This window comes from Emys orbicularis, chromosome 8, assembly GCF_028017835.1.
Source record: "Emys orbicularis isolate rEmyOrb1 chromosome 8, rEmyOrb1.hap1, whole genome shotgun sequence".
Lineage (NCBI taxonomy): Eukaryota > Metazoa > Chordata > Testudines > Emydidae > Emys > Emys orbicularis.
In genome coordinates, this window is record NC_088690.1 from 112,341,835 (window position 1) to 112,355,683 (window position 13,849).

At 47.8% G+C, this 13,849-nt stretch overlaps 2 protein-coding genes across 2 annotated transcripts; both read right to left on the minus strand.

Annotated features, from left to right (window-relative positions):
• Positions 1 to 240: 240 nt before the first annotated feature.
• Positions 241 to 3,336, minus strand: LOC135882123 (secretoglobin family 3A member 2-like). The gene is made up of 3 exons (XM_065408918.1): positions 3,282 to 3,336; positions 1,902 to 2,065; positions 241 to 317 (listed from the first exon to the last, which is right to left on the minus strand). Exons 1-3 carry the CDS (start codon positions 3,334 to 3,336, stop codon positions 285 to 287), a joined length of 252 nt encoding a protein of 83 aa, XP_065264990.1. The 3' UTR covers positions 241 to 284.
• A 7,820-nt stretch (positions 3,337 to 11,156) lies between these two features.
• Positions 11,157 to 13,849, minus strand: LOC135882125 (secretoglobin family 3A member 2-like). The gene is made up of 3 exons (XM_065408922.1): positions 13,795 to 13,849; positions 12,892 to 13,043; positions 11,157 to 11,189 (listed from the first exon to the last, which is right to left on the minus strand). Exons 1-3 carry the CDS (start codon positions 13,847 to 13,849, stop codon positions 11,157 to 11,159), a joined length of 240 nt encoding a protein of 79 aa, XP_065264994.1.

The window sequence follows — 13,849 nt, forward strand, 5'->3', positions numbered from 1 at the left end:
CACAACAACAGCAAAAACTCCAGCTGTTCCCTATAATACACCTCTGACCCAAACCAGCCGCATCCTCTGTGCTACTCTGAGCAAAGCAGACGAAGGAGGAAGTGCATTGCAGGTAGTTTATTGAAATAAATGATTGGAGCGATGCTGAGCCCTCCCAGGGAGGTGAGAGCACCAGGAGCTTGGCTGCATGCAGAGATAGGAGGAAAGCTCAAATCAGAGAGGAAGAAGAGGGGAGCGTCCGGTATTCATCCATCCGAGATCCGCGCCTGGCTCTGCAGGAATCCTTACCCCAGGACGTTCAGTATACCCAGGATACCCTAAAAGACAGAGCAAGAGCAGTGAATGCAGAGCTGAGCTCCTGGCCAGGGGTTACATGCACAAGACCAGTAAAGAAACAACTTGGAGCTGCAGTAAACGGCTGCCATATTGTGGGCAGCAGGGCCACTCGCCCTGGCTGCACGCTGTTCTCTGGGCTCCGTTGTGCTCTGGAGCTCCCCAGTTTGTGACGTTTCCCCCTCAGTTGTACATGACCCCGGAACGTGCAGTTAAGGGACTGAGTCTGCGGCTAGGCCGGGAATAAGGCACAATGGGATAAGAAGAGATTTTGTCCTGTCCCAGGAGCTTGAATTCAATGTCTGTCAGGTACCAGGCCATGGAGCTATCCCAGGCTGACACAGGCCCCTTAACAGGGAGCAGAGCCAGGGCACCTGTGCTGCATCCGAGGACCCCGATTTGGGCTTATAAGGGGGCCCCTGGCCCTGGGAGGAGGGAGACCTGGTCAGTCAGAGTTAGGAGGCTGCAGGCAGCAGCACTGCCAGAGTCCCCAGGGCTGGGGAGTGAGTTGGAAAGGTAAAGGGGGGAAATCCCCTGGTGACAGTAGCCCAGGGGGGCTGAGGAACTGTTCTTCTTTGGTTAGGTTACGTGTGGGACAATCAAATACCCAAGAGAGACTGTGGGCATGGCAATGTGTCCTGTGCAGGCTGGGGAGAAGCATTGCAATGGTACAGGGGCCATGCGGATTGGTGGCACGTTGCTTCTCCGCACTTGGTTGTTGTGTGGATCTCCCCAGTTTCTAATGTTTTCCCTCAGCTGCACATTACCCAGGAAAATGCAAATGGGGAGCGAGTCCGTGGGGCTTGGCAGGGAGTAATGCATGATGGGCTGTGAGCTCAGGAGAGGTTTGGACCTGTCCCAGCAGCACAGCTAGGAAAAGCGGTAGCATTTTGTAACATTTCGTTCATTTATGTTTGTTGCTGAAAGTTACTTAAAGAACCCTTGTCGGAGCTCAGCAATGAGGGTCTCTCCTCAGCTCCTCCACATGGCTTCTCCTGGAGCCCCCGTCAGTGTCTCCCAGCCTGAACTGGAGATGCCATATACAGAGAAGATACATAGGGATCAAAGGTGCTCAGATAGGAGGGCCCTTTGGCCTAATTCTCATTCGATAGCAAAAAATATCAATAGAGTTAGCAATTAACAAGAAACATATCATCTAGATTTATATATCTTTCTTTCAAACACAGGCCAGAGAAACCATCACATGCAACATATTAGTGACCTGGAATATCCCCTGGGTATCAATTCAGACTCAAAGAGCCGGTAATCTCCTCGCCATAGGAGGTAATACACATCCGGTCTGTGTATTCTCTCAAATGCCATGGTGCAAATTAAACCTGGGCACCCGGCTATTGGAAAAACCTTCTGAGTTTGGTGTTTCTTTGATGCGTCCTACCTTTTGGCCCCATTCACTCCTTATATTCAATCTGGTATTAGTTTGGGTCGTTTTTTTCCCTGTAGCATTTCCATTTAACAACAATAATAATAATTAATAGAAAATCCAGGTTAGTAGGAAGTTGATATATTGAACTTAATGTTAGATTGGGAGAAAAAGAAGATGGACTTACCAGCACCCTATTAAGGGCAGACAGCGCTTTGGGGGTGAGCTCGTTCACACAGCCCTGTACCCCTCCAATCAGGTCAGTGAGGACGCCGACAGGAACGGAAACCACGTTTGGCACCACGTTTGGCACCACATTTGGCAGAAGATTGTCAACCAGAAGAGCAGAAGCTGCAAGGCAAAATCATCCAACAAACTCATCAGGAGAACGAACAAACGTTTTGAATGTCCTTGTTGCTAAAGCGTTCGGGGTGTTTCTCAGTGTTAGGAGGGGGCAGAGCATTACATGGGCAATGGCCAAAGTTATAAAAGAACTTCTTGAATAACATGGATGAAAGCAGCACTCTGGTCCCAGGCCATGGACCTTTCCGTCGGGGTAAGGATACGCTGGGACCATCACAGTCCCTTCAACAAGCAGATCACTCCACCACCCAGCCGCACTGTGATTTAAAATTCTAAAATGTTTTGAGAAAGAAACAAAAAATTAAAGTTTAAGTGGTTTCCGTTTTAAAGTGAGCTTTTCCTAACATTAGGACTTTTGGTAAGAATTTTATAACTTTGTCGTCTAGACACAAACTGCTAATTAAAAACTTTTGCCAAGTATTCAATTTTGCAAACCTTGACAGGTGAAGTTTTCTGCAAAATCAAATGATTTCCACTCACCTGGCTCAGTGTAAGCCATGACTGAAGGATGGATGGTTATTCACTTTAAACACAATGCACCGGATCCGGCTCTTACTAACACCTGTGTAAATCTGGAGTAACCCCACTACACATGTGAGCAGGATTGGGCCTGATCCATTTACATATGAAATAATGACTCAAGAAGAAGCCAGGCTGTAGATCTGTTGACATGTATCATGACAGGAAGGTCCAAGCTGCTCCCAGAGCCACAGACTGCAGCAGATTTACACAGTATTTTTGATTAAGTTCTACAGGTTTGTTTGTTTAAGGTATAAACATTTATAGAGATGTTCAGAGGAGCCGAACCCCAACGGCATTTGGGGATGTAACTCCCTTATGCCATGTTCAAAAAAACCCTCAGACTCTAGCTGCAGCTCGGATGTGACTGCTGCAGTTCCCACCAAGATGGCAGCCTGCAGAGATTATAGGGCTGCTCTGTTCAGATCACTGACTATATTGAAATATTTGCAAGTTATTTTAAATGCTGCTTTGTAATTAGCATCCTTATTTACCGTACAGATTCTGACTGAGGGACTGATCCAGATCCCATTGGGTTCAGAGTCTTTCCAGTCACATCAAAGGGAAGGGGATCAGGCACTGAGTGAATTTTTCCCTAGCAGGAAGAATTGCAGTTTTCAACCAAGGCATCATCGGTTGCAGACGTTCCATACGCACCGTGTTCTGCAGCCAACAGCTCACTTACCTGAGTAGCAGCAAAGCGCCAGGGTGACAAGCGTGAAGACAACTGTCAGCTTCATGGTGGAGATGGCTGTCTGTTCAGGGTCACGTCGTAAACTGGGCGAGACTTAATCAATTCTCCTGTAGAGCGGTACATGAACAGCGCCTGTATATATACTGGGGACCCTGCCTGTGCTCCTCCCAGTACCTCCCGTGGCAATTTCTCTGACACGTTTGCACAACTAACGGTCAGGTTAAAAATGCAAATACCCCTCCCCCTGTATCCTGCTTTGCAGGGGAATGGAAACCACTGAAGAGCGATACCTGCCAAGTTCTTCTAACGGCTGGGCATGTGTACAGGAGATGTGGCCGGGGGAGGAGAGCGTTGTGCCTTTTGGCTGTAGCACACGTCAGACCGTTTCATAATGCAGTGGGGTTTCAGATTAGTTTTGAGACAAACGAAAACTTCCGTTTGCCGCCTCACAAATCTCCTTCACTTCCCTGGGGGAAACCAATAATACTTTGAGTCTAGATGTGTTCTTGACATGGAAAGGAACTGGACTTCCTATGTCAGTCTGTTCTTATTACTGCTATGTACGTTGCGTGTTCCTTGTGCCGTCAGGAAGACGTACTGCACGAGAGGTTCCTGCACACACTGCGCGACTTTCTCAGGGAGTTGATCCCAGAATTGCTTTACTTCAGAATTGCATTTTGGTGTCACAAATGGCCCAAATCTGCCATACATCAAAATAGCTTGTTCAGTCCTGGGTTGCTAACAGAAGGAACTCCTGAGGAGAGCTGTTGTGACAATGGAGCCTACAAATGTACCCAAATTGTGAGCTCCACTCGAAAATGTATGTAAACGTTCATAAGATGTTACAATAACCTATAATCACCAACGCTGATGGGAAAATGTACGAAAGGGAGACAGAATCAGTGAATTCCTCGAAACAAAAAGGTCGAGCTGATAGGGTTGAAAGACTGTGGTGAAATTATGCTTCTTTAATACAGAAGATACAGAGCCAGAAATTAATAAACTATAATTGGTATGTCAGATATTAGTCCTAATTGGTCGAGAAAGTAATGAGGGGATGGGATATTTCACCCTTGAAAAGATCTTTTGTGGGGAAAATAGGAAAGAACAAAAAAACGAACAGATGGAAAGATCTGGCAGAGGCTACTGGAGCGAGCTTCGCTGTCATGGCTGCCGCCCCTCCGTTTCCTGGGACCCCGGGTCTTCATCCTGGCCCATGTTTATCCTATTAGTGCTTGATACCCTTTAGATATGTGTATACGTCCAATTAGCAGCCTTCTTCTTGCCAACTTTTGTGAGCAGGGCCTGCTTCTGGCTCACAGCTTAACTTTGCTTTATGTTGGCAAAGTCTTGACCATTCCTTTGGTTCAGGCCTCAGGCCTCATACCAGGCCTCTGATACCAAGAGTTGAGGCCCTGAAACATAATCTTACTACACTGATTAACATTAAACAGGGTTAAGCAGGGTCTGGGGCTTGGTTTACAGACAATTCAGCTTGTTTAGCACAAACACACTACTAAATATTTTAAGCTTTTTATTAAAGATACCGAAAAGGAAAAACAGTTAAAGTATTTAAGGTGGTGGTTGGGATGGAGCCGGAGTTGCTAGGGGGGCGTGCCCTCTGGGTCCCTCACGCTCTGGCCTGTTCTGAACAGGACACCGCTCAGGATCGGGATCATGAAGGTCTTGTACTTTCCTCACAAAATTTCTCTTTTTAAGAACCCCAAAAGGGAGTGGTGGGTGAAGTAGCCCCTTCCCTCATTATTTTGTTTACCAATTAGGCCTATTATCCAATATACCAATTATGGGTTATTTTATTTTGGCTCTGCATGTCTTGTTTTTAATTTCAACAGAGTCCTTGAATCATATCATCTTGGCCTTTTTGATCTCACTAATTCACTTTTTCTGTCTCCCTTTAGGACCTTTTCCCATCAACATTTGTTATTTTAGATTATTTTAACATCTTATGATCTTTCCATACTCTTAATAGTTGAGCTCACAGTTTCTGTAAATGTATAGGCCCAATTGTCACAATTGTACTTAGTTATATTTTAAGGTTTGCAAATTCGTTATGCCAAACTTGGCATTTACAAATCTGACTCGACTAAATATGAGAAGAACTATACTTAAAGCTTTTAGATGTTAACATGGCTTAAGAACTAACAATTTACGTTATTTGTCGCTAAACCAAACCTTAAACTGCTGCTGTGATACTGTTAGTTAGAACAAACTAACTCTTACTACGTCTTTAGCGATATGCTCGGGATGATTAAATAACATGAGGGGGAAAGGACTCCAGGAGAGCTGGCTGTATTTTAAAGAATCCTTATTGAGGTTGCAGGAAAAAAACATCCCGATGTGTAGAAAGAACAGTAAATATGGCAGGCGACCAGCTTGGCTTAACAGTGAAATCCTTGCTGACCTTAAACGCAAAAAAGAAGCTTACAAGAAGTGGAAGATTGGACAAAAGACCAGGGAGGAGTATAAAAATATTGCTCAGGCATGCAGGAGTGAAATCAGGAAGGCCAAATCACACTTGGAGTTGCAGCTAGCAAGAGATGTTAAGAGTAACAAGAAGGGTTTCTTCAGGTATGTTAGCAACAAGAAGAAAGTCAAGGAAAGTGTGGGCCCCTTACTGAATGAGGGAGGCAACCTAGTAACAGAGGATGTGGAAAAAGCTAATGTACTCAATGATTTTTTTGCCTCTGTCTTCACGAACAAGGTCAGCTCCCAGACTGGTCAGCTCCCGCTGGGCAGCACAGTATGGGGAGAAGGTGACCAGCCCTCTGTGGAGAAAGAAGTGGTTTGGGACTATTTAGAAAAACTGGACGAGCACAAGTCCATGGGGCCGGATGCGCTGCAGCCGAGGGTGCTAAAGGAGTTGGCGGATGTGATTGCAGAGCCATTGGCCATTATCTTTGAAAACTCATGGCGATCTGGGGAGGTCCCGGATGACTGGAAAAAGGCTAATGTAGTGCCCATCTTTAAAAAAGGGAAGAAGGAGGATCCGGGGAACTACAGGCCAGTCAGCCTCACCTCAGTCCCTGGAAAAATCATGGAGCAGGTCCTCAAGGAATCAATTCTGAAGCACTTAGAGGAGAGGAAAGTGATCAGGAACAGTCAGCATGGATTCACCAAGGGCAAGTCATGCCTGACTAACCTAATTGCCTTCTATGAGGAGATAACTGGCTCTGTGGATGAGGGGAAAGCAGTGGATGTGTGGCAAGAATACTGTGGGAGACCGTATCAAAAGATTTGCTAAAGAAGTATGGGATGGATGAATGGACTATAAGGTGGATAGAAAGCTGGCTAGATCGTCGGGCTCAATGGGTAGTGATCAATGGCTCCATGTCTAGTTGGCAGCCGGTTTCAAGTGGAGTGCCCCAAGGGTCGGTCCTGGGGCCGGTTTTGTTCAATATCTTCATTAATGATCTGGAGTATGGCGTGGATTGCACTCTCAGCAAGTTTGCAGATGACACTAAACTGGGAGGACTGGTAAATATGCTGAAGGGTAGGGATAGGATACAGAGGGACCTAGACAAATTAGAGGATTGGGCCAAAAGAAACCTGATGAGGTTCAATAAGGACAAGTGCAGAGTCCTGCACTTAGGACGGAAGAATCCCATGCACTGCTACAGACTAGGGACCGAATGGCTAGGTAGCAGTTCTGCAGAAAAGGACCTAGGGGTTACAGTGGATGAGAAGCTGGATATGAGTCAACAGTGTGCTCTTGTTGCCAAGAAGGCTAACGGCATTTTGGGCTGTATAAGCAGGGGCATTGCCAGCAGATCGAGGAACGTGATCATTCCCCTCTATTCGACATTGGTGAGGCCTCATCTGGAGTACTGTGTCCAGTTTTGGGCCCCACACTACAAGAAGGATGTGGAAAAATTGGAAAGAGTCCAGCGGAGGGCAACAAAAATGATTAGGGGTCTGGAGCGCATGACTTATGAGGAGAGGCTGAGGGAACTGGGATTGTTTAGTCTGCAGAAGAGAAGAATGAGGGGGGATTTGATAGCTGCTTTCAACTACCTGAAGGGGGGTTCCAAAGAAGATGGATCTAGACTGTTCTCAATGGTGGCAGATGACAGAACAAGGAGTAATGGTCTCAAGTTGCAGTGGGGGAGTTTAGGTTGGATATTAGGAAAAACTTTTTCACTAGGAGGGTGGTGAAGCACTGGAATGGGTTACCTAGGGAGGTGGTGGAATCTCCTTCCTTAGAGGTTTTTAAGGTCAGGCTTGACAAAGCCCTGGCTGGGATGATTTAGTTGGGAATTGGTCCTGCTTTGAGCAGGGGGTTGGACTAGATGACCTCCTGAGGTCCCTTCCAACCCTGATATTCTATGATTCTATGATTCTAAAGAAGGAAAAATCTCCCCCCCTTTCCCCCTGCGTACACAGTTAAGGCTGTATGCAGTGCATCTGTAGCTGTGTCTGTCCCAGGATATTACGGTGGGCGAGGTAACAACTTTTATTGGACCCGTTTCTGTTGGTGAGAGAGACAAGCTTTGGAGCCACACAGAGCTCTTCTGCAGGTCTGGGAAAGGAATTCCCAGCGTCCCAGCAAAATGCAAGGTGTTTAGCAGAAGCAGTTAGCTGTACGTTTACACAAACCATGAACGTTGTATGCACCAGTGATTAAGCTTGTGTACTTGGAGAGTAGCCTGAGCCTGTGGCGATCTTACCCAGGTGTGTTGCCTCTTTTAAAAAGAAGCAACAACATAACGTTCTTGGGAACCACTTTTGCATTCATGAGCCATTTGCACATTTAGGCCATCACGGGGATCTAACTTGCAACACTAGAATCATGCTGCTCATGTGCACAGAACTGCAACAACCAAACAACCAAAATCCCATCCCGTGATGGCCTAAGTTACAACAATGGCCATGTTGGCCTCACAAATGTGCAGGTGAGCAAGGTCTGTTAGAGACTAAAACTGCCTGCAAATTTTTCCCGCCTTCCCCTGCAACTATGCTCTCCTGCTCCCCAGCGACGAGCTCGGGGGATCCGTTCATGAAGCCTGGACAGTAGTAAGAAGCAGTTCAACTATAGGCTGAGCAAGTGCAGAATGGTGGTAGAATGTGCCTTTGGACGTTTAAAAGCTCGCTGGCGCTGTTGGTCAGACCGCAGTGCAACCAACGTTCCCATCGTTATTGCTGCTTGCTGTGTGCTCCATAATATCTGTGAGAGTAAGGGGGAGACGTTTATGGTGGGAGGTTGAAGCAAATCGCCTGGTGTCTGATTTTGAACAGCCAGACACCAGGGAAATTAGAAGAGCACAGCAAGAAGAGAGGCTTTGAAAACCAGTTTCATGACTGGACAGACTTCGGTGTGACAGTTGTGTGTGTTTCTCCTTGATGCAAACCCATCCCCTTTGTTGATTTTAATTCCCTGTAAGCCAACCACCTTCCCCCCTTCGAAATAAAGTAACTATTGTTTTGAAACCATGCATTCTTTCTTTATTAATTTTTTTAAAAATGAGATAACGATCAAGGTAGCCCAGGTGGGGTGGGGGAGGAGGGAAGGACAAGGCCACATTGCTTATTGTAGCCACACTAAAAATAAAACTGTTTGAATGACAGCCTTCTGTTGCTTGGGCCATCCTCTGGAGTGGAGCGGCTGGGTGCCCGGAGCCTCCCCACCCCGGGTTCTTGGGCGTCTGGGAGAGGAGGCTATGGAACATCGGGAGGAGGGGAGGCAGTTATACAGTGGATGCAGCGAGGGTCTGTGCTCTTGTGGGCTTTCCTGCAGCTCCAACAGACGCTTCTTCATGTCCGTTTGCTCCCCCATTAGCCCCAGCATCGCATCCTGCCTCCGCTCTTCGTGCTCACTTAATTCTTTCCTGGCCTCTGCCACTGAATGCCTCCATGCATTAAGCTGTGCCCTATCAGTGCAGGAGGACTGCATGAGCTCGGAAAACATGTCATCGGGAGTGCGTTTTTTTCACCTTCTAATCTGCGATAACCTCAGGGACGTGGGGAGGCCAATCCCAGCCAGTGCTTGTCCCAGCCCCAGAGAAAGAGGGTTTCAAGGTGAGCACATGATGCTTTCCCTTCGTCTCCAAGGCAGGCACAATGGCAGCTTGTCTGTCTCCTCTCCTGGGGCCCCTGCTTGCAGCAAATAGCCCCACTCATCCTGTGTGGAAGCATCAAGGGGTGACAGAGGGATGGTGAAAGTAGCGCCACCCCTAGCACTTGCAATAGCCTTGCAGCCCGGACACCTAGGAGAGATTCCCATTTACACAGCAGCTTTGGAAAACTCCCGGGAGACACTAGCTCAGCGTTTCTCCTGATCTCAAGCTGAGATGTACGAATGTTTCCAGGCTCCTTCATCCTGCCTCTAAGTGAATTTTTTCTGTGCCTGAGAAACCACCATGTGGCTCCGTTTCTGCATGACGAATGTGACATGCATCGGGAAGGGGCCTGAGATGCATTTGCAGGAAGAGACATGAGTGAGTGATTTGCTAGCGGAGTGCAAGGTGGCATCTACACACTAGGTACATTAAACCAGCATGGTTTGTGTTGTCCGACATGTGCGGGGGATTGTACCCTTTTGGCCCCAGCCTTCTCCATCAGCAGCTTTGGATTCAGTTGTTGTATCTCAACCACATTTACTCTAAAGACATAAAAGCACAAAGCAATGAACAAAGGGCGTGTGGCTGGAGTGGGAGTTTATCATAGCAGCTGGCACCATTCCCCAGAGGGGACGGATCAGGGAAGGGAGGAGGTTTCCCTGGCTCATCCAAGTGCTAAAGACAGTGAAAAGGGGGATTCTGGTTGCACCTGTTGGAACTTCAGGGACCTCTCCCCTGGGCAATGCACAGTCTCTACCCATCCGGAGCAAAACCCTGAGAAATTCTGGGGAACAAAACCCCGAATGCAGCGAGCACCAAGAGGGACCCTCGCAGACCCTGCCTGGGGCTCTCATGAAAGATGACGCTCCTTTGCACCAGGAACCAGGCAGAGCATGGTCGTTAGAGCTTCACTATGCACATTCTGCGACTGATGGGCAGGGAGCTGGAAGATGATGGGCCCCTGGAGACCCTTCTGTGTTTCCTGTAGGTGTGTTTAATGCTGGTTTCCCCTTCCATTTGTGGTCAAGGCCTTTCCCGTACCTCTGAGATGTGCTCACACCAGAAATGTTACTGATTTCTCAGTGCTAAAGGGCGTTATCTGCTGGATCTTGATCATATTGAGACTTTCAGTCGACAGGGAAGGGACCCGAGAGGGAGAATCGATCTGTCCCTCGGTGGGCACAACACAGCAGGGAAACCATCCCGGGTGGTTTGGCATATCAGGGCAAGATAGATTTCTTTCTGGGGCGGAAACTGTGGACAGAGATGGAAGGAAACCTCACTCCATCACCCTAAGTCCTGTAACACACACCAGCACACTTATGTTGTAGTCCAGTAGCTAAAGGGTTAACTATTGAGATGCACATATTGGCATCAGGGAGCCAGCCTGAGTCAGTTTTCTGCGGGGAAATGGGGTTGGAGGAATGAATGTTACACCCATACCGGCCACTTCACCGTGAGATCACTGGGCATTTTACACCCACCTAATCCCGGGCACGCCAGGAACTCTCAACAACAGCAAAAACTCCAGCTGTTCCCTATAATACACCTCTGACCCAAACCAGCCGCATCCTCTGTGCTACTCTGAGCAAAGCAGACGAAGGAGGAAGTGCATTGCAGGTAGTTTATTGAAATAAATGATTGGAGCGATGCTGAGCCCTCCCAGGGAGGTGAGAGCACAGGGAGCTTGGCTGCATGCAGAGATAGGAGGAAAGCTCAAATCAGAGAGGAAGAAGAGGGGAGCGTCCGGTATTCATCCATCCGAGATCCGCGCTTGGCTCTGCAGGAATCCTTACCCCAGGACGTTCAGGATACCCAGAATACCCTAAAAGACAGAGCAAGAGCAGTGAATGCAGAGCTGAGCTCCTGGCCAGGGGTTACATGCACAAGACCAGTAAAGAAACAACTTAGAGCTGCAGAAAACGGCTGCCATATTGTGGGCAGCAGGGCCACTCGCCCTGGCTGCTCGCTGTTCTCTGGGCTCCGTTGTGCTCTGGAGCTCCCCAGTTTGTGACGTTTCCCCCTCAGTTGTACATGACCCCGGAACGTGCAGTTAAGGGACTGAGTCTGTGGCTAGGCCGGGAATAAGGCACGATGGAATAAGGCTCCTGTCCCAGGAGCTTGAATTCAACGTCTGTCAAGTTCCAGGCCATGGAGCTATCCCAGGCTGACACAGGCCCCTTAACAGGGAGCAGAGCCAGGGCACCTGTGCTGCATCAGAGGACCCCGATTAGGGCTTATAAGGGGGTCCCTGGCCCACGGAGGAGGGAGACCTGGTCAGTCAGAGTTAGGAGGCTGCAGGCAGCAGCACTGCCAGAGTCCCCAGGGCTGGGGAGTGAGAGTCGGAAAGGTAAAGGGGGGAAATCCCCTGGTGACAGTAGCCCAGGGGGGCTGAGGAACTGTTCTTCTTTGGTTAGGTTACGTGTGGGACAATCAAATACCCAAGAGAGACTGTGGGCATGGCAGTGTGTCCTGTGCAGGCTGGGCAGAAGCAGTGCCCTGGTACAGGGACCATGCGGATTGGTGGCACATTACCAGGGCCGGCTCCAGGTTTTTTGCCGCCCCAAGCAAAAAAAAAAAAAAAATGGGCCTGAATGCCACCCCTAGAAAAGTGCCGTCCCAAACACATGCTTGGGATGCTGGTGCCTAGAGCTGGCCCTGCACGTTACTTCCCTGCGCTCGGTGGTTGTGTGGATCTCCCCAATTTCTAATGTTTTGCCTCAGCTGCACATTACCCAGGAAAATGCAAACGGGGAGCGAGTCTGTGGGCTAGGCAGGGAATATTGGGTGATGGTCTGTGAATCAGGAGAGGTTTGGACCTGTCCCAGCAGCACAGCTAGGAAAAGCGGTAGCATTTTGTAACATTTCGTTCATTTATGTTTGTTGCTGAAAGGTACTTAAAAATCTCTTGTCGGAGCTCAGCAATGAGGGTCTCTCCTCAGCTCCTCCACATGGCTTCTCCTGGAGCCCCTGTCAGTGTCTCCCAGCCTGAACTGGAGATGCCATATACAGAGAAGATACATAGGGATCAAAGGTGCTCAGATAGGAGGGCCCTTTGGCCTAATTCTCATTCAGTAGTCAACAAAATCAATAGAGTTAGCAATTAACAAGAAACATATCATCTAGATTTATATATCTTTCAAATACAGGCCAGAGAAACCATCACATGCAACATATTAGTGACCTGGAATATCCCCTGGGTATCAATTCAGACTCAAAGAGCCGGTAATCTCCTCGCCATAGGAGGTAATACACATCCGGTCTGTGTATTCTCTCAAATGCCATGGTGCAAATTAAACCTGGGCACCCGGCTATTGGAAAAACCTTCTGAGTTTGGTGTTTCTTTGATGGGTACTAACTTTTGGCCCCATTCACTCCTTATATTCAAACTGGTATTAGTTTGGGTCGTTTTTTTCCCTGTAGCATTTCCATTTAACAACAATAATAATAAATAGAAAATCCAGGTTAGTAGGAAGTTGATATATTGAACTTAATGTTAGATTGGGAGAAAAAGAAGATGGACTTACCAGCACCCTATTAAGGGCAGACAGAGCTTTGGGGGTGAGCTCGTTCACACAGCCCTGTACCCCTGTAACCAGGTCAGTGAGGACGCCGACAGGAACGGAAACCACGTTTGGCACCACATTTGGCAGAAGATTGTCAACCAGAAGAGCAGAAGCTGCAAGGCAAAATCATCCAACAAACTCAACAGGAGAACGAACAAACGTTTTGAATGTCCTTGTTGCTAAAGCGTTCGGGGTGTTTCTCAGTGTTAGGAGGGGGCAGAGCATTACATGGGCAATGGCCAAAGTTATAAAAGAACTTCTTGAATAACATGGATGAAAGCAGCAATCTGCTCCCAGGCCATGGACCTTTCCCTCGGGGTAAGGATACGCTGGGACCATCACAGCCCCTTCACCAAGCAGATCACTCCACCACCCAGCCGCACTGTGATTTAAAATTCTAAAATGTTTTGAGAAAGAAACAAAAAATTTAAGTTTAAGTGGTTTCTGTTTTAAAGTGAGCTTTTCCTAACATTAGCATTTGGGGATGTAACTCCCTTATGTCATGTTCAAAAAAACCCTCAGACTCTAGCTGCAGCTCGGATGTGACTGCTGCAGTTCCCACAAAGATGGCAGCCTGCCGAGATTATAGGGCTGCTCTGTTCAGATCACTGACTATATTGAAATATTTGCAAGTTATTTTAAATGCTGCTTTGTAATTAGCATCCTTATTTATCGTACAGATTCTGACTGAGGGACTGGTCCAGATCCCATTGGGTTCAGAGTCTTTCCAGTCACATCAAAGGGAAGGGGATCAGGCACTGAGTGAATTTTTCCCTAGCAGGAAGAATTGCAGTTTTCAACCAAGGCATCATCGGTTGCAGAGGTTCCATACGCACTGTGTTCTGCAGCCAACAGCTCACTTACCTGAGTAGCAGCAAAGCGCCAGGGTGACAAGCGTGAAGACAACTGTCAGCTTCAT